This window comes from Electrophorus electricus, chromosome 15 (genome assembly GCF_013358815.1).
Source record: "Electrophorus electricus isolate fEleEle1 chromosome 15, fEleEle1.pri, whole genome shotgun sequence".
NCBI classification, from domain to species: domain Eukaryota; kingdom Metazoa; phylum Chordata; class Actinopteri; order Gymnotiformes; family Gymnotidae; genus Electrophorus; species Electrophorus electricus.
Window position 1 is genome coordinate 6,851,140 of NC_049549.1, and position 24,401 is coordinate 6,875,540.

The 24,401-nt window shown below is 41.1% G+C and overlaps 1 protein-coding gene across 2 annotated transcripts in view; it reads right to left on the reverse strand.

Moving 5' to 3' along the window:
• The window catches only part of fndc3ba (fibronectin type III domain containing 3Ba), a 97,907-nt gene that overhangs the window by 2,486 nt on the left and 71,020 nt on the right, over positions 1–24,401 (reverse strand). For both annotated transcript variants that reach the window (XM_027008531.2, XM_027008532.2), the window contains 15 exons: positions 23,821–23,874; positions 23,426–23,550; positions 21,678–21,852; positions 21,326–21,412; positions 18,698–18,836; positions 17,806–17,877; positions 16,825–16,943; positions 16,374–16,479; positions 15,148–15,320; positions 14,218–14,331; positions 13,720–13,869; positions 7,849–8,129; positions 4,820–5,038; positions 2,467–2,633; positions 2,218–2,345 (listed from right to left, as the gene is read on the reverse strand). In XM_027008531.2, coding sequence (XP_026864332.2) covers positions 2,218–2,345; positions 2,467–2,633; positions 4,820–5,038; positions 7,849–8,129; positions 13,720–13,869; positions 14,218–14,331; positions 15,148–15,320; positions 16,374–16,479; positions 16,825–16,943; positions 17,806–17,877; positions 18,698–18,836; positions 21,326–21,412; positions 21,678–21,852; positions 23,426–23,550; positions 23,821–23,874 — 2,109 coding nt within the window. The remainder of the gene's footprint in view (positions 1–2,217; positions 2,346–2,466; positions 2,634–4,819; positions 5,039–7,848; positions 8,130–13,719; positions 13,870–14,217; positions 14,332–15,147; positions 15,321–16,373; positions 16,480–16,824; positions 16,944–17,805; positions 17,878–18,697; positions 18,837–21,325; positions 21,413–21,677; positions 21,853–23,425; positions 23,551–23,820; positions 23,875–24,401) is intronic.

Here is a 24,401-nt window from a genome sequence, read left to right on the forward strand (position 1 = left end):
GAAAGGTCTACCGCATTAAACATCTTTTAAAATTATTAAAGAGACTACTAAGCTGCAATTACATTAATTCATTACTTTACACCATGGCATACCATACAACTACTGTATCTCTAAAGCTTATATTAATCAGAATCATTTAACCCAAAAAGGCACAGCAATTTGATGTCTTAAAAATCCTGGGGCAGAATATACCTGTCAACAAAAAAGTTTGGTTTTGAGCAGGAGGGAGATGCCCCTGATGATGTTTCTTGTGCAGCAGACACTATTTGTTCAGCAGAAACAGGAGTGTCTTCTGAAATTATGTCTGGTTTGGTCTAACCCACTAGAAACCAAACTGCGATAAATCCTGCCACATAGTGGCCTGGAAATCAGGGTTGGCAGCAGCTGCTTCGTATTAGATGTCACTCCATAGACATATCCTTCATCCACACTGGCCTTTTTTAACCTTACCTGGAACATAACAAATGCTCCCTCAGCAGACAAGCAATGTGCTCTGTTCTGATTGCTGGCACCCAATGCAACTATGCCTAGTGCAGTAAACTCTTCCTGAACCAACCCATCCGATTGGCCTTAGATGTGAGAGAAGGTGTGAAGGAAGTTACAGACACTTGGGATGAAATTCAGTATTGACCCCACAGTACCAAACCAATCTAAATATCTAAATATGTTTATTTAATAAATAGATGTATTTGAATCCCTTATGTTAATTCAAAGGCAGACAATATAAAAAAAGCAAAATAAAATGCGAAAAAAAAGAAAAATAAATACATATTTTCTGTTCCTGTGTACTGTACCAGCCATTGAGACAAATTAATTTTTGAAAAGTACATATCAAGTGGTTTCAGGATGAAAACTGCTTTAGGAACTCCCATTACTCATACATAAATTGCTGTTTTATAATGTACAAAATCTCTGCATAGTCTGAGGTAATTAAAAATGTACACAAAGAACATCATTACCAAGAGAAAAATAATTATAGGTCCCAAGGTAGAAGCTTTCAACTGATCTCTCTAAAGAAAACAAAACAAATGCATTTTTGCTCTCTTTCCCCAAGAGGGTACTCACAGAGGGAACTCTGTGGGTAGTGATGAGCAGTTTGCCATAAAACTCTCCCTGCACATAAATATATGTACTGGGTACTCCACACCAGAAAACAGGTTATTAACAAAGATAAACATAGCAGTTGCCTCTAGATACAATATCCATATTAATGGTTCAAGAATATAGTGCTGGACCCTTATTTTAACTGATGGGTTTCTGATTCTTCTCCTTTTTCTCCAGTTTAACTGGATACTGTAAGGCCAAGGATCACCAAACATAGTGTAAAGGTAAAATATCACAGTGAAATTGTTCATGCAAATATATGCAAGTATCATCATGAACCTGAAGAGGATTGTACAGCAAATCATTAAATCTTTTGGCCTCTATGTCAGATTATCACAGACCTTGAGGGATATGTACATACATGCTGTGGATGCATGCAAAATATGATTTGAATCAGCATTTGGGCAGTGCTGTAGGTCTCCGTCTTGTCAAATAAGTATGGTGAACTTGGGGAGTGATCAGGTCAACTGCCAAAGTGCGAATGTCTACATGGTTGTGTTTGGACACTTTCATTTACACTTGCAGCCATGTTTTTTTCATTTGCTACCAAACACGTGTGTGTACACGTGCGTGTTTGTGCCTGCATGCATGTGTATTTGTGGGAGCATGTAAAGGAAAAATGGTGAACCAGACAGGTAATCGGGGGGGGGGGGTAATCATCAAGGACAGCGCCTCAGTGTGACCAGTGAGAGGTGAAGAAGATGGAACAGCTGCTTGGTGGGGCCAGTGTGAGCTAAACAGCTGTACGAGCAGCCTAGCAGGAGCAGTCAGAGATTATATCAACCACTCTGGTCCATGATTCCACTGACCTGCCACCACTTTGAACAGGTATACACAGGACAGGTGCCTGAAATTTTGAGCAGTCTGGCACATGTTAAGTCACAAATTAAAAAAATCATATCACAATTAAAATGGTCTAATAAAAGTTGCCCTTGTAGATGTGGGTGAATGGGTGATTACTACCCAGTGGCAGTGAAGACATTTTCCCACCAGGCCTTTGGATTTACACTGACATTTTACACACCATGTCTCTCAGAACAAAACCAACATGCTCAGACACTGACCAAAGAGATTTAGAACATTTAGAATACCATGAAAATAGTGGTAGCTCACCTGTTTGTATTCAGACTCCCTCCCGATCAGCACCTGTAGCACATAACTCATGGGGTCTCCTCTCATTGGTGGAGCACTTTCCCAGGTGACCTCACACATGTTGCCCTCCAGCTGTACCACACGGGGAGCTGTATAGGGAGAGACACTCATTGCAGAGACCGTACACGCTTAAACACACACTCATTTGCCATTTGAAGGCATTTTGACCCTTAAGGTCTTTCTGAGTGTGTGATTGAGAGCAGAACGTACCTTTGAGTGCAGGGGGAACAGACTTGGTAGTGGTGAAGGTGTGTGTGTCGGAGAAAGTGCCCTCCCCAGCGTCACTCACTGCCTGGATGCGGAAGGTGTAGTTGCTGGACTCCACCAGCCTCTGGACCTTATATGTGTGGCTTGGGCCTCTGTAGATTGTGATAAACCTTAAAGGAAAAACTACACATTAAAATAGAGCACTGACTATACATGTGCCATGTCCAAGGAAACCTTAGAAATCTGTCTCATCGGAACAAGTTCATACCCCATGTGGAACATTTTTATACTCCATAATGTGGAATATAAATCGGATAGATTAACACAAAGCAAAGATTGCTAATTTTTATCTTTAATTTTGGTGGCTGCCACAGCAAACTAGTGTCATGTAAAAATCAATATTATTCTCTGTGATAAAATTAATTGTAGATTTATTGGCAATGCAAGCAGCATATACTGGGTAGCATATTGCAAAGCAGACCAGCACATTAAGACAAATGTCCCTCACTTCACCCATTCTGAATGAATAGATAGCAGTTACACGTGCACACATGCTCATAGGGCAAAGCCTGCAGAGGTCAGGAGAGGTGACAGAACAGGCACAGATGCTAATTTGCCAGATCCTGATGGAAATGGATATAGAAATAATGAGAGTTAGGCCAATGGAGCTGTGCCAAAATACCTGCTTTCATTATTAATCAAAATTGTGCTTTTTGCCTGCATGAAATCCAGCAATTTAGAGTTTATTATCTTCTAACGCATGACTCAGTCTGCCCTACTGACCCCTGCAGACACTGCAGGGTAAAGAGCCCTTAATAGCCTCAGGTTGCCCTGAGCCAACCCAGCTCCAGAGCAGACATACAATTCTGCAGGTGTAAAGAGGTCATAGGACTACTACCTGCACAGAACAAAGGCATCACACATGTGAACAGAGGCATTAAGAGGCAGACTGGCTGGATCCTGGTGGAAGCTACACAATACGCTAAGAGACATGACACTTATAAACTGAGCATTGCAACCACAAATTTATGCTCTTAACCAGCACCTGCAAATATACATATAAATTACACCCTTCAAAAGCCACTTTTACTGTCAAGTACTGCCACACAGTGAAATAACCTGATTCATTCATTTCTGGGCTGCAATTATATGTTTTATTAATACAAATGACTTCCCTCACCCATCCATATAGCACTGTAGCTGTAGAGCACATTATCTACATATCCACATCTCTGTCTCTTGGTTTCATAGTTGTTTCATGGTTACTATGGCGATGTCACCAATAATGGGACTCTGGGTATAATTGCACCTTATTTATTTCTGAGGCTTGCTAGCTTGTGTTCATCCCATAATTAACTGTGATTAAGTACTTGAGTCACAAAAATATCTAAAAACATGATGTTTACCAAACACCTATGCTTTCCAAATGACAGAGTAATCAGCCAAAAAGCATTAACAAATAGTTATTGTTCTAAAATTACAAAAAGTGATTTTAATGGCAAGAATTTAAAAATAAACTATTTCTTTTAAAGCGGTTGTTTATAGACACATTTGAAGCTCACACTTTCCCCATGTTCTTCTGACTTCCATTTATGGTACACAGTACTGTACACAGAACATCACTCAGGCACTCAAGTATATATGAAAACGGCAAAATCACAGACATTTAGCATTGCAACTATATGTTAAAGTTAATCTAAGAAAGGTTCATCTTCAAAATCAATAATGCAATGAAAAAAAAAGAAGCAATATACACAATTCTAGCTGGGTCCTTCTGACATTCCCTCATCATCAAAAATGTTAGCAGTAATGAAGCATTTCTTCAAAAAGGCCCAAACTGTTGTTTGAAGTTGTGCTAACCTGTCCTTAACCTTTGGAACAGGCTAATTGGAATGACAAGAGAATTAAGGTAGTTCTAACACAGAAAGGCTTTCTGGCAGGCTGGCAGTCAGGGTGCTAATTATCCTCACATTAGAAGCCCATCTGTCAGGTCCCATTCCTACTTGCCAAAGGTGCCAACATGCTAATGTTGCCAAGAAAAACAACTAGCAGTTTCAATTAACTAAAGGCATGTGGCATGCTCATGGCAACGTAGGTCTGACATGGTGCCCTCACTACAACAGAAGTGATTCCTGCTCAGCTGGTGAAACCTACAAGGTCTCAGAGGACACACACACGCACACACGCACACACAAACACACCTCCCTGCACTCACACAGGTCTTTCACAGTAAGACTAGCAATATCGCATCCGATCTCCACTCTCCAACAGCAGCGTTTTCTCCAGCACTCCCCACAGACCTCTCTGTGTACTGGGAGCCGGACAGAGATCCTGTAGCTCAGGCAGGAGCCCTCACCTGCTGTTCTTGTCCTCCATTTGTAGGTTGAACATCACCTCCTCACCCAGGAGCTGCCTGGCACCGGTGCTGCTGTCCGCCCACTTCAGCTTGAGGCTCTGGGGCCCTGCAGCACTGCACTCCAGGCGGGGGGGTGTGGGGGGTAGGGGCTTGGTGCGGGCCAGCAGTGGAGGGCTCAATGGGCCAACCCCCACTCCATTCACTGCCTGGATCTGCACACTAACACACGGCACACAGGACCTGCTCACCATTTTGTATACCATGGCGTTGAAATGTTGCCTGTATCGGGATTATTTCTAAACTGTGCAACTGCTGAAAAAGACAGATGATAGCAGTCAGACTAGATGATTTTGTGGTAGACATGCATTTCAGATACATGGTTGATTTTCGAAGAAAAAGGCTCGTTGAGAATACACACAGCTGTCTAGTTCAGCTATGCAACTGCACACATGTGCAACCATACATATTATGCAGTTCCTACACTTTGAACAATGAGAGGTAGACTTGCACACGCAGAAATATACAATGGAGATAAATACCATGGGCTATTTCAGAATATTGCACAGCTTTAACACTGGTTCAACCAGTCAGCTATAAAGAGCATAATATAGGACAAAAAGGGGATTTGATTGTGTAAGCAAAAGCATTGAGGAACACTACCTTCTAGCAGCCAGACAGAAATGACAAATTAGGTACTTTGTGAGCAAATGTGTACAATTATTTTCCCATAGGATATGTAAAACAGCCTCAACAGGCTAACTGAGGTGAATTAAACCTCAGGGCATTCACACATTTGACACTTCATGCTAATTAAACCATTATTCATTCCTCACTCAGCATGTGTTATAGTCGCTTTTGTCAGTATTCCATGACTGGTTCATTTGTCCATAGCTTTTACCACATTCATAAATAGTCATTTTTATTTTATATAAATGTCATTGTAAGTGAATGAAGTGACTGGTGGTTGTGCGTTTGTGTGTGGCATCAGGGAGTGACCAGCTTTACATCAATAACATGAGTTACATTAACATTAAAGTTTCGTTGGCATTTGCCCTACAGGAAGGAAAAGGGAAGCGGAAAAACCCCACAGTCCGTTGGGGCCTCTCACTCTGATCCAGAGCAGTCATAAGAACTAACTTACTATAGGTTAGTAGAGCACAGTATTTATATTTAATAATCATTTAATACTATTTATTATTTATAGATGCAGTGAATATTCTTTTTTTAAAACGTATGTATGTATTGTTGCTGGGCTCAAAAGTAGAATGAGGTCCAAGATGTGGAGAGAAGAAAATAGGACATCGTTTTGGGGAAAACAAATGTTTCCTTCTCTGTTACTGGTCTAAGAAAAATGTTTTGGGAGTATAAAATGACACTACATGGTATTTACCTTCAGTCATTAAAGAGTTTTGAGATAAGAAATTAAATAATGGATCAAAATGATCAAAATATCAGCAAAACTTACAGATTGGTACAGGTGAAAAGGAGTCTGTGCACAAACAAAGACTGTCACAGGTAGGAATGGATAGAAAAATGCATCTAATAAAATTATTTTAATAGATGTAATTAAAAGAACAACAGGTATGAAGTCGATAACATTGAATTATGATGGCAACAAATTCACTTCTTTGATGTGATGCATTAAAACAGAGAAGCAATGCAGTGAAGCACTTAGTGGATTATTGGCAAAAGCGAAACGAGCTCTTTGTTCCTCCATAATTCTCCATCTTCATGAACTTTTTTCTTTACTGAGAAAAGACCATCATCCCAGGAGAAGCTCAGCAAAACAGTGTGATAATTAAATAGCCAAACAGCACAACTAAAGCAGACCTAACTAGTGGGAAAGACGTGCCTGCATCAGTGATCTCATGAACAACTAGCAAACAAACAAGTAAAAAGAATGAGGAGCAACAGCTAAAGCAATCTTTAAGAAGCACAACTCAAACATTGGAAAAAATGGGGCCAAAATAAAAATAATCAGTATTTCGCTGAGGTTTGTGGACCATTCCAATTGCATGGTTTCCTGGCTGACATTTAGCTGAAAACAACACACACTAACCTTTTGCAAGACTGAAAGGGCTTAATGACAGCAGACAATCAAATCAATCTAAAAGCCATCAAACCATCTATGTTAGTTTGCCTAACACAGGCCTTGGCTACATCCGTCTCACTGACCCTCTCAATGGCCTTGATTGATCTGTGCTTGGAGAATTGATTGATCTGTGCTTGCTTTTATGATTACAAGAGACAGTATACCTCTTGCAGATAGGCAACCCACAAAGGGGAACCTTTCTGACCCTGTGAGAGGGTAAGAAATAATTCTGTTGAATTGTGTCTGAGAGTTGATCAGAGGAGTGGCAGGAGCACAGATAAGAGGTGCTGGGAGATGGACCGGGGCAGGAGGGGGAGGTGTCTACCCCACCACCAGCTGACATACCAGTGCGATATGGTATATAGCAAAAGTGCTGCTGTATCCCAGCACAGCGCCACAGGGCCGGTGCTGTTAACTGTGGGGCTCAGCACTTGCTGTCTGCAGCCGCACAGGGAAGCATGCTGTGGGAGACACCGGTCAACTGGGGGAAAGAAGCTCGAAGCATGAGATGTTCATGCATGTTTGTGTACTTCCTTAAACAGTAAATGTTATAAATTGTGAACATGTTTTTGATTTTTTTTTTTTTTTATATAGTTTCATCTACTGTAATGAACTCTATTCTACAGTGTACATTTGTCATTGATCCTAGTGTAGCCTGAATGTAGCCTAACTTCAGCGATCTTTATGGGGGTCTGCATGTATGATACCAAATATGACACAGAGGGGATCCACAACTACTCTGTATAGACTCTCTACTTTATATGCCCCTGATTACATGCATTTCCATACTACCATGCAGGGACAAAATGCGTCAAGAGGGGTGAGTGAAAAGGTGTGTGGGTTGGAAATCAGTGATGACACCATGCCTACAGCGTATAGAGTACACTGCTAATCCTGCTGGGTAATTGTGTGTAGAACTGTGCAATTGTCACTGTACCTGTATTCACTGTCAGGCAGTAGGTGCTGCAGCATGTGGCAGGTGCAGGCCTCTAGCTGGATGAGCTGCTCGCCCAGTATGATGGTGTAGAAGCTGATCTCTGCACCGTTGTTGCAGGGCTCCTCCCACTTCAGGGCAAGGCAGGTGGATGGACAGTACATGCTGCTGGCTGTGGGGTCGTGGTCCAGCACGCACAGCCCCATGACCACATCTGGCACAGCGGCTGGAGTGTGACAGCTCACCTGCTCACTGTGGAGCCCTGGTCCAGCCTGGTTCACTGCCTGCAGAGGTTGGAGTGATGGGGAAAAAGAGAGACAGAGAGAGAGAGAGAGAGAGAGAGAGAGAGAGAGAGAGAGAGAGAGAGAGAGACACACACACACACACACACACACACACACACACACACACACACACACACACAAACAAACAAACAAAGAACGAGACAGAGAGATAAACACATGAGCACTTCTGGATTTCCAGACCAGCAACATATTCAGGCCTTTTATAGACAGAAATTAAAGTGCTACATGAAACTGTACCTTTAGTACAAATAAACACAGAAGCAAAATCTATTTTATAAATTTAAAACATTTAGAATCACTGTAAAAAATGTGTGCATGCTTGAATAGTGGTCACTATAGTTCAGTTACAGTAATACAAATACATCACTCTGACACCAGCATCTGATAATAGGAGCTGAGACTTCTATGCACGTACCTTCACCAACCACATATGGGGAAAATTCTGGATAATTAAATTGGTCATTTTCTGGACTTTGGAATAGTACTCATAGGACCCACTTGGTATATATAGACTGTGCCAAAGAGCAAAATGGTCCTAATTAGACAGAACACACAGATTTAGGTTACCCAATGCTTTAATAAAACCTGCTTTCATGGTGTATATTGCTTTAAACCCACACTCTAACAGCTGTGAAGTTCATAGCAAGACTTAATAATTTAGTGTTATCTGAACACTGCCAACCAGAACCCTGTTGCATGGAGGTTCTAGGTGTCTCCTGTATCTCTGGTTTTGTATGTGAAATGTGGGTGCGCTCAGTAAAGCAAAGTGCAGTTCCACATCCAAGAAACGGAGAGCAAACAGCTTAATGAAGGTGAGTTCATCCTCAAATGCTGATACCTTTGCCACCCTTCCTGATTTTTTTTTTATTCTTAAAAAAAAAAAAAAAAAAGTCCTCCATAACTCTCTCTCTGCAGTTTTGGAGAAGTTTAATTTCCTCAGTACATTAAATACAGCACATGGGATAGATAAGAACAGGCTTAGTATAATATACAAAGTGAATGTGATCAATCTATCCCTTGTATATAAAGGTTCCACATATTATAGCACATATACATTTTTAAAAATATTTACATCCAAAAAAGGTTTCCATACTTTATAAAAAGGAATCTGTCCTCTCATGCCAAAGGCAAGTCAAGAAATCCAAAGGGACGAGCTCTAATATTAATCTGTGCAACCCCGCAACTGACAGAAGCTTATTGAAATTGAGTGGAGTATATTTTTCCTGGAAGAGAAAGTTAAGATGTTATAGAGCTTTCTCCTATGCACATCAACAATATACTTCCTAGTGAAATCCAGGACAAGAAAAATTGAATCAAACTTCAGTTTCACACTCAAAACTATTTCATGCAAAATAGCTCTCCAATATCTTTGTAATTTGGAGCATAACCAGTGACTATGGATGGGACTTCCTGTGTCTGTTTTACACTAAGGACACAATGTGGGCCCCCCCCCCCCCAGCTAGGGGGAATAATTAATTAATTAATTCTGTGAATAATTAATTCAATAATCAGGTTTTTTTTTTTAATAAAGTTTTGTACTTGAAATTTAGCAACTTAAAAGGTATTTATTTGATTGATTAAAGGTCATTAAAATAACATCAAATAAATCATCCAGAGATTAAAGTCCTTTAGGAGGCCCAATGTTTAAATCCCACATCTAAAATGCTCAGCAAGAAGTCAGGATTATGTGCAATTGGACTGAAAACCAAAATTAATATGGCTCTGTATACGATCCATCAGACTATTCTCCATGCTATTTATTTTTTTTTTTTTTAATGATACTGGATTATTGCAGTACCCCTTAGCAGCCTGTAGAGAACCTTATAAAATCACATTTCTAAGAGGGCATTCTGACTGAGTTGCTTCAATATCTATCCATACAGAGGAGCCATCATTTCATATATAGTCACCTATATACTATAAATAGGCACTTAACTGATATTTCTAAATACCTAGAAGGTCTAGATCTTTCACATAATTGTAACACAGGCATCTTAATAAGGGGCCTTTGTTTATTCACAATAAAATAGCTAAACAAGTTGTCCAATTGTCTAACTGTGAAATAATATAATGGCCCATAAAGGCAACCATTTCATTTGGGTAAAGCAGATATCTTCAGAAATATCTTTAGAAGTGAAATTTGACCTAATTAAATTATAGGAGGTGGGATTCCATCAAAGCGTTTGGCCAAGATCTTGGATAGGATTTAAGTCTACCTTTAGAAGTGAGATTTACATTTACATTTACAGCATTTAGTTGATGCTTTTATCCAAACCGACTTACAATTATGACTGAGTACAATTTGAGCAATTGAGGGTTAAGGGCCTTGCTTAGGGGCCCCAACAGTGGCAACTAGGCAGCAGTAGGGCTTAAACTGGCAACCTTCTGATTACTAGACCGAGAATGGTCTATAATCAGGATATTTCCTTTTCTTTAAAATAGTGATGTTGGTGTTCTTAAGAAAACTGGGAGAATAGTTATATATATGTAACAAAGGCACCATTAAGAGGTTTTGAAACTCTTTATAAAACTCACTCACTGCTAAATCCATCAGGGCCCAAGGCCTTTGCTATTTGGTCTTATGTGCTCCTCTACTTTGAGTGCAGAGAAGAGGAGCTTCATCAAGAAGAAGCTTTTGTTGATATAGTTGAAAGGTCAAGCTTAGAAATGGAAGCTCCCATTAAACTGTTTGTGGCATTATTTACTTCTGTATTTTAAAGGTTTCAATAAGAAATTCTAAAGACACTATTAAAATTTGAGGATCAGAAGAGTGAGATCCTGTCCAATTGATCACACTTAGGAGATCATTTAAGATCTTACTCTCTTCCTTGTTAAATAACCCAGGTATTTGGTGGACTTGTCCCCAAGTTCAAATGATCTTTGATTGCAAATCCCAATTTTACACCATCTTTTTTGCGTTAATAAAGAGTCCAATGAAGGCCTATACTTTCTTTTAATCTAATTCATGCAGGATTTTTAATATATTGTTTTTGGCTGTTTGAATTGAATTCCTAAAAAGACCTGCTGTTCTGCAATTCTGTACCTCTTAATGGCAATGTAGGATATTACAAGTCCCCTGATATAACCCTTGGAAGTTTCACAGAGTAGGAATGGATTACTAGCCATGGAGAAATTGCGTGAAGAAACTACTTAAATTTGAGGCAAAGAATGTTTTAAAATTGTAATCTTTAAGAATAAAAGAGCTGAATCTTCAATGTTTGAATTGTTTTGAACAATTTAAAAACATTTCAAGATATATAGTAGCATAATCAGAAATAATATTTAAAAAAAATTTTTAGGAATTGAAAAGCCGATTTTTGTGTAACAGAGAAGTATGAGTGAAGTGTCCTCCAGACATCTATGTATCCTTATTCTTTGTAAAAACAAATCACAAAAAGTGGTTGGTTTTACAAAGACCAGTGATTTGTTTCGATAGTGATGTCTGGGACAAATTGCAGAGATCTATCAATCATTGGATTTGAGAGACATTTAAAATCCCTACATATAATGATATTTTCCACTACCAACTTCATTAAATTAGAAAGTACATCTATAAGGAATTTGACTGGATGACTTGGTGGGTGGTAAACATGTAATACTGAAAATATCAAATTCCTCCATTTGCAAGTTTCTGCCTTCATAAGCCTAAACTGTCCATATTTGTCTTTAAAACTTTTGTACAATTTAAATGCTTAGCCTTTCTTAAAATTGCCACCTTCCTCTTTTTGTAGTGAAGAATGAGCAGTAAACTTGTTCAAAACTAGTTGTGTGACTATCAAATTTTTTTTGTTTGTTTGTTTTTTGTTTTTTAATTGGCAAATGACCTAGCACCCACTATAACAGTTTTTGAATCTGGATACACTGTAATTTTGACTCTCTCTATGACTGTGACAGTCTTGACAACACAGTCCAAAGGGTCTTCCCCATGAAGTAAAACATGGATTAGACAAACTCTCAACTTTCCGATTTCTGTCTCATCACCATCAAAATAAGCAAAACAACAGATATACAACAAGGCACTTCTGGTCTTTTAAATTGAAAAGACACCTTTTTATGTCACGCTTTCCTACTGCTCCATCTTACGTTGCATCACATTGACAAAATGATTAAAAATAAAGGACAAGTATAAACAAAGCTAATAGTCACTGGTCACACACAACAGCAATCTGTGCCAGTTAGCTGAGAAGGCAACGGAACAACAACTATGTAAAACGTGATGCAACAGTATATGCTTATAATGCCCTTAACAGGGTGGGGAACAGCTTAGTGCGCCCATTGTAGATGTGGTTCAATATGTCCAGGTAGAGCAATACGTACTGGGTGCCAGTGTCCTTAAGAAGCTGCTTAAACCTCATCAAAGCCTTCACACCTCTGTAGGACAACCAGTCCTGGAAGAACACAATCCTGGAGCCTTTGTAATTTAGTGTCTGCTTGTCCATCTGCCTGTTGCATCTTGAAGCATCAAACACCTTTCCTCTGCACAGTTATGAAATCTGATGATAATGGGCTGGTGGCAGTTTCAAACTTGGCTTCTGAATTTGTGTGCAGTGTGCCGTTTTGATTTCAATATGGCCACTCTTGAATTCCACTTCAGGAAGGTGAGGTATCCAGGCTTCAAAACACAGTGTTGGTTGGCTGCCTTCTGAGCCCTTGGCGAGACAGAGGATTCACACATTCTTCCTCTTGCCCATGTTATTGAGGTCATCGATGTGTTAAGACATACTGTGCACGTTCAAGCATCTCCAGACATGAAAGATCTTGGTCCCAAGTCATCTCTGTCGATGTCTGATGCCAGTTGATGAGCCATTTGCAGTGTCAGACTTGCAGAATTCTTATATTTTCAGAAATGTCTCATCCATGCTCAAAAATGCATTCAAAAATATCAGCGCAGTGGTGCAGAGCTCAACCAAGTCCACAGTACTCTACGCTGCCATGCTGGATCCTCTAGTGCACTGACCTTTAAAATCTGTGCCACATTAACTTAGCCTGCAAGGTTGTTAATTACCACAGACATTCCTCTTGGATCTCCTCAAGCAGCTGACATGCAACAGCATGAGTTCAATAAGGCCACCCTTTCCCTAACAAATTTTCAAAAAGGAAAAAGACCATAAAGCATTTTGGATAAAGAACTTGCAAGTCCAACTGAAAGAGGGTGACTCAGCAAATTCAGGGAGAGGGTCAGAGTGAGACAGCCTGTATATTGCTTTTCAAAATCTCTTTGAATGCTCATGACAAAGTTCCCTATTTATGGTGATCGGGTTGTTTTGCAATTGAGTGCAGTGCCAGTGCTGTGTCTTGCATGTCTGACATTTATTCAATTTGGGCTGTGAAGATAATTGTAGGGAGTGGTCTGAATGCAGCTTATCTTACTGCAGGGCCACACGTGCTCAAATGGTTTTGAGACTGAGTGCATTTATACTCTACTTAAATATGCTAGTAGTGCATGCTGTGGTGTTAGGTGATGTTGTCCTCAAGAGCATTCTGTTGGCCATAGGACTATTTAGTAGTGTATGTAGCAGCAGCAGCTGTAGCAGTAGTGTGTGGTTTAATTTTGGGCTGGGTGGTCTACCTGTAGCCTGCAGCAGTAGTGTGTGGCAGGTGTCAGGTTGGAGACCTCGCACTGTGTGTCCAAGCCGCAGTAGATCACTTCCATGGGCTCCTGGTCCTTGGCCCACTCCAGCCGGAACTCCGAGATATCTGCGCCTGAGCTCTCTAGATTCTGAAGAGCCAGACACACACCAGACTCTCATTAGTATTGCCCTCTTCTGCTTCGTGGACAACAAATTGGCAGACCACATCTCACCGCTTCTTCTTCTATTCTTCTTCTATTATTGCTACAAAACTTTAAGGTGCCTTTGTGAGTATGTATAATAAATGGGCCTACAACATTGATAATTAATGATGGCTCATTAATCTATACAATGTAATTACAATAACAGTTTAGTGTCAATTAATTCAAAACGATATGGCTTTAAACCTATTACAAAGTTATAATAAAATTCTATTCAGGATACCCTAGAATAAGTGTTTGAATGCTTCTCCCAGATTCTTGCGTGTGTGTACTCACCTCCCAGCTGACCAGCACACACGTATTGGAAGTCAGTGTAAGGGAGGGCACCCCACACTGGCCAGGAGGGCCTGCTGCAGTTGTAACCTCAGTGGGTTCAGAGTAGGCGCCGTACTGTGAAGGAGAAACACGAGGGTGGTAACCATATGACTGCACAGTGATATATCTATGTGAAGGTGTGTATGATGGCATACCCATGTAAAGGTGACATGAGAAAGGAAGGTTGTGTTCTGGTGTCACTTCAACCAAAAAACCCATGTGTAGGTCTGTGATGTTCATGTCTGAGCCATGAACAACCTCTCCTGAATACCTGCTCTGACGGCAGCCATATGCACATGTATTTCATACAAACCCGTGGAGACACACACCAACAATTTTCCAGGCAGTCTGTGGAAACCAATCTTTACAGAGATGAAATAATAATCATCTTAGAAGCTACACTGATATGACCTAAACAAATTTAAAATCAGAGCATGTTTGCAAAGTCTCTGTTTCAGGGTTTAGGAGATGAAGGCTTCTCTCTCGAGACTCCCTCATCTGGGATCTCTGGGCTGACAAATAAAAATGGTAAACAAATGAGGAAATTAGAATCGCTCACTGGCCTGTCTCACTGCACATAGAAGCCTGTGTTTAGGCATATTCCCCATAGGCATATTAACCCATTAGCATAAAAAACTGGAAAGATGGAACCACAGCACACGGCTGAGACCTTGAACCCAGCACCAAGATTTATTTAATCCAGGAGCAGGACCTTAATTCAGAAGCTGTCAAATGTTCATAGTTTACTGAAGGTGGAGAAAAAAGGCTCCTGCTTTCTATTATATCATTTAATGCAGTACATTTGAAGTTCTGGTCATCCAGCACTACTGCTGCAAGGTGTGTCTGAGTCAAGGCATAGGTGCCTCGCACTTGTACTGCTGCCTCACTCACCCCTGCATCGTTGGCTGCACACAGACGGAAGCTGTAGGTGGCGCCAGGGAGCAGAGTGCTGACTGTGCACTCCAGGTCAGGACCACGGTAGACCTCGGCAGGCTCTGCCTCCCCCTCGCGCATCTCTATGCTGTACTCTGTCAGTCCACACGAACCTTCAGATGGAGGGCAGTCTAGGAGGAAGAGAGGGAGCACGTAAGAGGGAGGAAGAGAGAGTGAGAAAGAGCCACTGACAGCAATGAGAGCCATTAGCCAAAGACCATCTTAACATTATAGTTCTGACGCATCTCTGACTCCAGTTAAGGATACAGCAATAATGTCTAAAACATAGCATGGATACTCAGATCCTTGAGGACCCTTTAAAACCTTATTGTGCGACATGCTGCTTCATTAAGAAGTAAAGAATGCCACAAGGGAAACTCTTGCTGCTGACTTCGCCCCTCAGTGAAGGAACGAGCTTCCTTCTGAACTGCTCCATCTCGGACATGCCACAGTCTTAAAACTCTTCACAGGATCTATGAGTTTTTCACAGAAATGCACTGTGCTTATGTAGCTATAGGCACTTTTGGCACTCATAGAATATGTAAGATAATTTGTACCAATTTGTTTACTTGCTAAGAAGCTCTTTTCTACATGCAAATGATGCTAGCTTGCTATTATTATTGTAATGTTGCACTTTGAAATGTGTGATCTAACTTGTACGTCCAGTTAATCAAGCTAGCATCAGACTCTTGACTTTTAGGTTATTAATGTTTACCATGTACTTTTTATTACTTTTTACTGTTACATTTAGATGTTTTGCTGGCTAAATAGCTGGCTAAAAATATCTGTCAAATGCCAAATATTTTCCCTCCCTGCTGAGCTCTAGAGTAACTGGACAAGTTTGTGTCACCTGCGTTTACCTGACGCTTTTATCCAAAGCGACTTACAATTATGACTGAGTACGACTTGAGCAATTGAGGGTTAAGGGCCTTGCTGAGGAGCCCAACAGTGGCAACTTGGCAGTGGTGGGGCTTGAATCAGCAACCTTCCGAGTTGAAGTCAAGTACCTTAACCACTGCCAACAGTGGTAGCTCACCTCTTACGACATGCTTTCTTCCTGCTGATACAAGGACAGTTATAACCAAAACCCTCACACTGCAGAATCCTCACAGGCCATGGTGAGGGAGTGAGTGTGTGTGTGGGTATGGGTGTGTGTCGAGCACTGATAGGAAGAGGAACCTCACCCCACTGTAACTGCACTTCCTTGTGTTTGGCTTTGCCCACAATTCTGGGAGGCTGGCAGGGGCCAGGGGCCACACTCAGAGTGCGCACCAGGACGCTGTCTGAACACTACAAATGCACGCACACACGCGCACGCACATGCACGCACACGCACACTATTAGTCCAGTTCTGAGGAGGAAAAGGCTAAATGTGATGACAAAAGGGATAACGATTTTTAATTTAGAAAATTTCAGTCCTTGCAGAGCTTATGTTTCAGAAGTAACCAATACTGTAAGGGATCTTCTGAATACACTTGTATACCATTCAGGTATGGTGTATGTTTGTTTAGTGTGTGTGGTGTGGTTTAGGTGTGTTACCATGTGGTTGGAACTTGTGTGATGCTGTGCAGGTTTCTAGCATGTACCTGGCTGTGAACATAATGCATAATGTTGTGCAGGTGTGGGTGTGTGTACCTGGCTGTGTCCCCCTGTGCTAATGCAGCAGAGGCGGAGTCTATACAAAGTGCCTGGCTTCAAGCGTTCACACACACACTGGGTGGCGGGTCCACTGTATGCGATGTCCCACTGATTAGCTGCTCAACAAACACCACACACACACACACACACACACACACACACACACACACACACACACACACACACACACAATGGCGATCAAAATATGTGTGATTTAACACTCTTGCTGTCAACCACCAACCCCAACATTCCTGTGTCTGCATATGTAATGTCCAACATGCAGAGAGAGAGAGAGAGAGAGCTCAAACCACAAGCTTTAATGACTGGCTGATGATGCTGCTCTAACAGAAATGCAGGCACAGAGAGAACAAGGCTCAATCAGCCTCTCCATCTGATCAGTGCATGCTGAAGATGGACTGCTTCTGCAGTAGATATGAGAGACTGTTATCTGGACTCCCATGCGGGAGGTGCCCGATAGGGTAAATTACACCTGGGACAGCTGAATTTCCACAGGGAGGAGTAGAGGAGACTGATTCAGTGTGAAGATACTGAGGGAAAAATAACTATTAAATCAAGTGTGTGATTTTGCTGTCTGAGTCTGAGGAGTCACTGTGACATAGCGGTTTCTGAGTACGAGGAGTCAAGAGGAGATTGAGATTCTGAGTCTGAGCATGTAGTTCTTTGGGTCTATGGATAATGAGACAAGTATGACGTTGCTGTCTAATTCTGAGGTGTCTCAGTGTGAACTTGCTGTATGATTCTGAGGAAACTCTTTGTGACATTACTGTTGGTCTGTTTGCTGAAATATCTTGCTCCTAGAGTAGCCGTGCTATGCTAAGATCCTCTGTGAATGTGCGGGGAGTTTCATAAACACAGACAATAAGCACTGAATAGAAAGCCAAATCCAATTAAACCAGAACAATAAAGAACCCCACCCACCCACTAACCCACCCACTCACCCACAAGCCCTCATCATACCATCAACATTTCCATCTGAAATCTCTAAGAGGTATGTTAAGCTTTCTGATCCTCCATTGTCTTCTGGGGGTTCTGAAATGAAACAATATGGATGGTACAGTGTAAAAAAAGAGACTGGCATATGCACATACAGACAGAGACAGACACAAATGCATGTACAGACAAACGATTATTGTCTCCAGGGTCTTTGATTTGTTCATCTTTGACCCTTTTCTGTAGCCACTATGCAAGTGATCTGCTGCATCTCAGTGGGAGACTGACAGAGAATTAAAATTTAACACAGGTTAATTCTGGAAAAATCAACACCATGTTAAAGAAAAAAATAGCTTAACTTTTTCCATCTGTTCATGCCTATGAACATTTTCTGGAACTCATGACTACAGTAATTTAAATTTAGTGAGCATCGACCAGTGGAGATCTTTTAATTTAATGCAACACTACCTCAACCCAAAACCTTGCTAAACTGGCATACTGAATGCCTTCTTTTGGACAAGCTCATCCATTTCTTGCATGAGAGTATGTAATTTACATTTATGGAATTTAGCTGACGCTTTTATCAGTTATAATTGTAAATTATACAACTCGAGCAATTGAGGGTTAAGGGTTTTGCCAAGAGGCCAAACAGTGGCTATTTTTTTTTAAGTTTTAAGTTACAGTGGGCAGTGGGTCATTGCAGTGGTAGCTTAGTGCTTAAGGCACTTGACTTGTAATCAGAAGGTTGCTGGCGCTGCTCGGCAGTGGTGGGGCTTGAACCAGCAACCTTCTGATCATTTGATTCATATCATCACTAATTTGACAATATATTCACAATATTCAATATTGTCCATCACTCAGCTATGCTCTCAGCGATGCCACTGAACACTCCAGCTGAGCATGGGCTGACACCACGTACCCCACTTGATGGTGAAGCCGTAGGGGCTGACCGGGTCCTGCACGCAGGGGCTGGAGGGTGGGCCCGGCTTGTCAGGACTGGTGGTACACACCAGCACCTCACTGGGACTGCTCCGCCCCTCCGTATTGGAGGCCATAAGCTACAGAAGATGACATGGTCCAAATGTGGGGAAACAAAGAAGAAGAGAGAGAGAAAGGAGACATGTGCAAGTTCAGAGGGGAGATGATACACAATGCCACAGATCAACTGATTAAGTTCCAGTTATACCACAGACAAAAAAGTGAAAAAAGCTGAAAGTTGTTCTGTGAAGGATCAGTTTGTAAAGCCTCTGAATGGCAATCATTGCCATATGAAAAGGAGCTTGAGTGCAGCTTGAGTGACATAATTCATTAAATAATTCTGTACCAACTTTGCTTTGGTTCAGCTCACTCAACAAATACAGTAAGGGGGGGGGGGGTGTTACGTGTCACAACCTTCAGGAAGGCGTTCAGTTGCAGGAAGAGCTGCGCGGGGGCCTGTTTGCTGTTCAAAAGGTGAGCACACTGGGGGGAAATGATGGGGGAAATGATGACTCACTAACAGAGTGGCCTTTGGTTCATTTCAAGTGAAATTTGCAGATGCATAAACCTAGATTTACCCTGACACTCACATGGCATGGTGACAGATACACAACTGTGATACACTCACCTATCAGTGTAAACAAAAACATTGCGTTCAACCTGTAAATCCCGAGGTGTGCCTCAGCACGCTGCCTGCCTTTTGACTCACTAGCATCCAGCACTACGCAGAGAAACACCAGGACATTATCATTCTGTAATGAAAGTTTCATTACTACTTCCTCCAATACAGCCCAACAAGTGGTCAATTTGAAAACAATTCAATGTTTAATTAATGATCCAGTATAAACCAGCAAGTTCTCCACCTCACATCCATCACTACATTTAAAGGCAACAAACTCCGTTTCAGCTTGGGCCACAGAGAGAAGGTACAGTTTCTCAGGGAAAAAATGACCTATGTCTAAATTATTGACCCAAGTTTTTAACATTAAGTATCTGCACAGTTCAGTGTTTAATGTCTCAGTATTATCTCTATTAATACCCATCTACTATCACCCTTCTATATTGTCGTTTAGCGTTTAGTTACTTTTAGGTGCATCTTTAGCCCATAACCATGGAAATCTATTTCTTTTTCATTGTACAGATTTTCCAATACACAAAGTGAAAACTGATGTGTAACCAAAAGTCAAATAATTTTAATCCAGTGTTTACACACAATTCAAATGTACTAATAAAATTAGCTGTGTTCATGTCATTATTTTCGGTGTATGGATATTCATAAAGACTCTACCTCTAACCTGCAGCCTGACCACTGCACTGAGGTCTCGTCTTAGGCTATGTCCAGATTCCCAGGCCAAACCTGATTTCTGGCATATGTACATTGTATCCAGTCTGGACATCAAAAAACAAACAAACAAAAAAACCCCCACAAAATCTGATTTTAGAAAATTGGATCAAACCACATTTGAAGATGGTGTGATCCAGTCAGATTTTGTGTCTCAGTCTGGATGTTCTCGCCACTTAAAATCGGATTTTTGCATCAATTGCAATGTGACAAACAGTGACAATGTCAAATCCAGTGTAACTGGAGTGCTGGGATTCAAAAAGAGTTCCAAAATGCATGGTAGAAAATTAAGCAAATTAAGAGAATAGATGAGTACAGCAGTCTGCTACAACACAAGACTTCTGAAACAAATGACAAAAGACTTCATGACAAACTGATTGTTTGGAGTGCGAGATGACGCATCACTACCTCTCCTGCGTCCGTGTCTGACATGCGGCATAGCTATGTAGTTACTGATGCCTACACTGCTACCACAGCAACCCCATGCTGATCGGTTGGTGATGGATGTAAATATAAATCCAATATGATTAATTGCAAGTGTGGACAGTTGTCTCAAAAGACCTGATTTGTGAAACAAATCTGATTTTCCTGCAGTCTGAACTTAGCCTTAGAGTAGCATTTACAACTTCAATATTGTGTAAATATTTTAGTGCACACAATAAATATTCTAGTAATAATAATAGTAATAATCAAGTCTAGTCCAAAAAGTACTCAGGTGTCTGTACATAAAAAGGATGTTTTTGTCTGTCTGGGTGTTTACACTTCTGTGCCATTCTGCATTATATACAAAAAAAAAAAAAATCCATTTTGTGGATGTCCAGTATATAAAAACCTAGCAGCATCAAATTTCTAGAAATAAACCAAGCCAAATCTCAACAACAACTGATATGTGACTTGAGAAAGTCCTGCTGTGTCTGTAGAATTAGGCTATTATTCTTTTTATTCCAAGCTTATTTATAACAAGGAAAACAGGCAGGATGAGAGACAGAGAGAGAGACATCTAGACAGATATATGAACAGAATGCTTAATCCAGATACTTAGAAACTCTCCTATGCATAATCATTATTAGCAATGTGGCCATCAGTGAATGTAAGCTAATGGAAACTAAACGGTATGATGGCATCTGCACGATGACCTTGTCTTTGCTATTTGGCTTGACATCAGAATATATCAACACTGGGGGGGGGGGGGGTAAAGTGTGTGTAAGCCTGTTCTCCTCCACTCACCCGGAATTTATACTGCGAACTCCTCTTCAGCTCTTCCACAGTACAGCTCAAGCTTTGTCCAGTGTACGTTGGGTGAAATTCAGCTCCCTGCAAACGCACATTCACCCAGTACAGATACAATACAGACAGGCACACAGTGGAGCGGAGCAATAGACACACCCACATCCAAAACATGTTATTATTGTACAGAACGTAAACTGATCAAAATGAAATGAGAAACGAGAAACATTTAAGTGGTATGGGAAAAGGATAATCAAAAGCAATCGTGTGCCGGGTAGTGACATTGTACAAAAAAGAGGAGAGGAGCACTATGCATTATGATGACTGGCAGCACTGGTGGCCAACGACGTACTTTGCTGTCCTCCTGGATCTCCAGAGTGTACGTGACAGGCTCATCAGCAGTGCAGCCATCAGGCCTGCTCCACTCCAGTGTGATCCAGGTGACTCCAGCACGCACTAGCCGGGGGGCAGCTGGCAGCTGTGGCACACTGCCCATCGTACAGAAAACCACTTCAGGACTGAACCCACTGATGGAGACACACACACACACACACACACACACAAACACACACACACACACACACACAGAGAGAGAGAGAAATCAAATCAAATAAAAGTGCAAACCACACCACAAGCAAATACTAATGTACACAAAAGAAGGGCATGCTATTCTGTTTAGTATTTTGTCTAGAAGTTTCAGAGGCTAAGGAAAGGCTGGATTATGTAAGCATTTCAGAGCAACCAATCAAATTCCATGAGCTTTATATACTGATGGTCAAAATTACAGCAATGCATATGGTGTGTGATGTGGTGTGCCCATAATAGAACTTTTGCTCCACTGATTTGCTAGTCCAGTTAGAGAGACTGAGGGGACATGACACAAAGTTATTATAGCTATTTTTAAAAACTAAGAAAGATTTGCTGCTTTGAGCCCCGAAAGCCTTCCGCTTACATTTTACAATCAACCATCCTGAAGCACGTGCTTCAAGCACTCCCTCGGGACGCGCATTTAGTATGGCTGGCAATATTGCCAGTGTTCAGATCCTCCCTTATACCAGACAAAGTGAACGCATTCACTGGCAAGAAACATGAAGACTGAAAAATAAAGCAATAGGATATGCTGATTCCCTTTAGAAGCCCAGTAAGTAGTCGTACACCAAGCACAATACAGACTCATAGGCTAGCATACTTTCCAAAAGTTGCCCAATATGCATGTTCTCTTTTTTTGTTGCACTTTGATATTGTTGTTACTGACTTAGGCTAAGGCTAACCCTACTTACAGACAGGGACTTAAAATCCCTGTAGTCCAATTAATAATAATAATAATATTATTATGGCTGTAATTTTGCTGTAATCATTTGTTGTTTGGAGAATAAAAAAGACATTAATTATTTATTTACTTATTCATGTTCATTTACAGGCTAAATGCATCCTTGGCCTTTTATTTCTTTATTTTATTCTATTAGTTAATTAATTAAATAATTTCTTTATGTGTATGCATGTGGGGGTGGGGGTGGGGGGGTGGATTACATAGCTTTTTCGCCGCATTGCTATAAAAATCGACACCATCAGAGCTCTGGGCAGTTTCCCTGCCCTTCTCTCCACATGCCTCTCTGTTCACTTCTCCAAGCAGCCTTGCTACTGCATCGCAGGCAATACATAGACTAATGGTGCATGTGTGGCTGTGTGTGAGTGAGGGAGTGTGTGAGACAGTGAGACACGCATAGGTAGAGGTGTGTGCACGCATGGGTGTTCACTAGTCACACTTATAAAGAGACGGTAAGAAGGTAAACAGCAACATTTCTCCAAAGAGAAAGGAGACCTCATCTCCAGCACATTGCTGTTCTCCTAAATCAAAGTGGCTCCATTGCTCTCTCCCTCCATTAGGAAGAAAACAATGACTGTGTGGTGATAATTAATTTCTTGTCACCAACAGGGTGAGACAAAACACACTGCGCACACAGGGTCAGAGTAATGCAACTCTGACCGTGCAGAAAAGGTTGCAGACATACCTACGCATACTCAAACTTATGCACAAACAAACACCCGCCCTCCCCCACACAAACAAACACGCAAGCCGATGAGATCTGGAGCCCACACCTGGTGCCGATGTCGTTCCTTGCGGCCACTCTAAACGTGTATGCCATGGCCGGACACAGACGGATCAGCTTATAATGCCTTTGGCTCCCAAAGTAACATTCTCGGAAAATGTTATTCTTTTTGCCCTGTTGGAGACAAAAGACAAAAGAGTGATTTATTGGACAATCATTATGAAGACAGAACTAAATCAAAAGCAGAAACATAGCTGGTTGTCAGAAAACCACAGATTTGATGTTAAAAGACAGAATTAAGGAAAATGGGTAGGAAGTCAATTGGCCAGAATAAAGCATTTTGCTACCAAAGCAAAAATCAACTCTTTACACAGTTTTCAGGTCACCTGTGAATAAACTACAGCTCAAAATATCCACAGCAGATAGCAGGGGAAGGTGAATTACCTCATCCCACTCTAAAAGGTAGCTGGTGATTTTTGATCCGTTATCAACGGGAGGCTGAGGGGAGAAAAATGGAGATGTCACATGTAAAGAGAAAGGCATTCATTCTTACTACATTTTGCCTACCCTGTTTGGGGAAGATGGACCTCAGGTCTACCTGGGTACTGAAGCACTCTACTACAGCAGGCTCAAATGCAGAAGGACAAAACACAAAAGCTCAGCTTTTAGCATGTCAAATGAACTGTTACAGCAGCAATCTTCTATCGGCTGATAACATCTTTCCTGATGACGATGAAAATAGACAGCATTTTTGAATCAAAGCAAAAAATAAGAAAGCATACTGGGATGATAAAGGCTAAAACATGTGATTCCAGGCAGATCTAGTAAGATTGTGACGCAGTTTCAAATTTTATGGGCAATTTTTCCAAACAATTTCAGCAGTCATGCAGAGACTCAATTTTTTCCTCCCCTGTTACCAAGACAATCAAATGCCAGAGATAAGACTATCCACACTAAGAAATCAAACAATTTTCTAGCTGTGGACTGTTGACAAGCTCAAAAGTACATTAAAAAAATACAAGAAC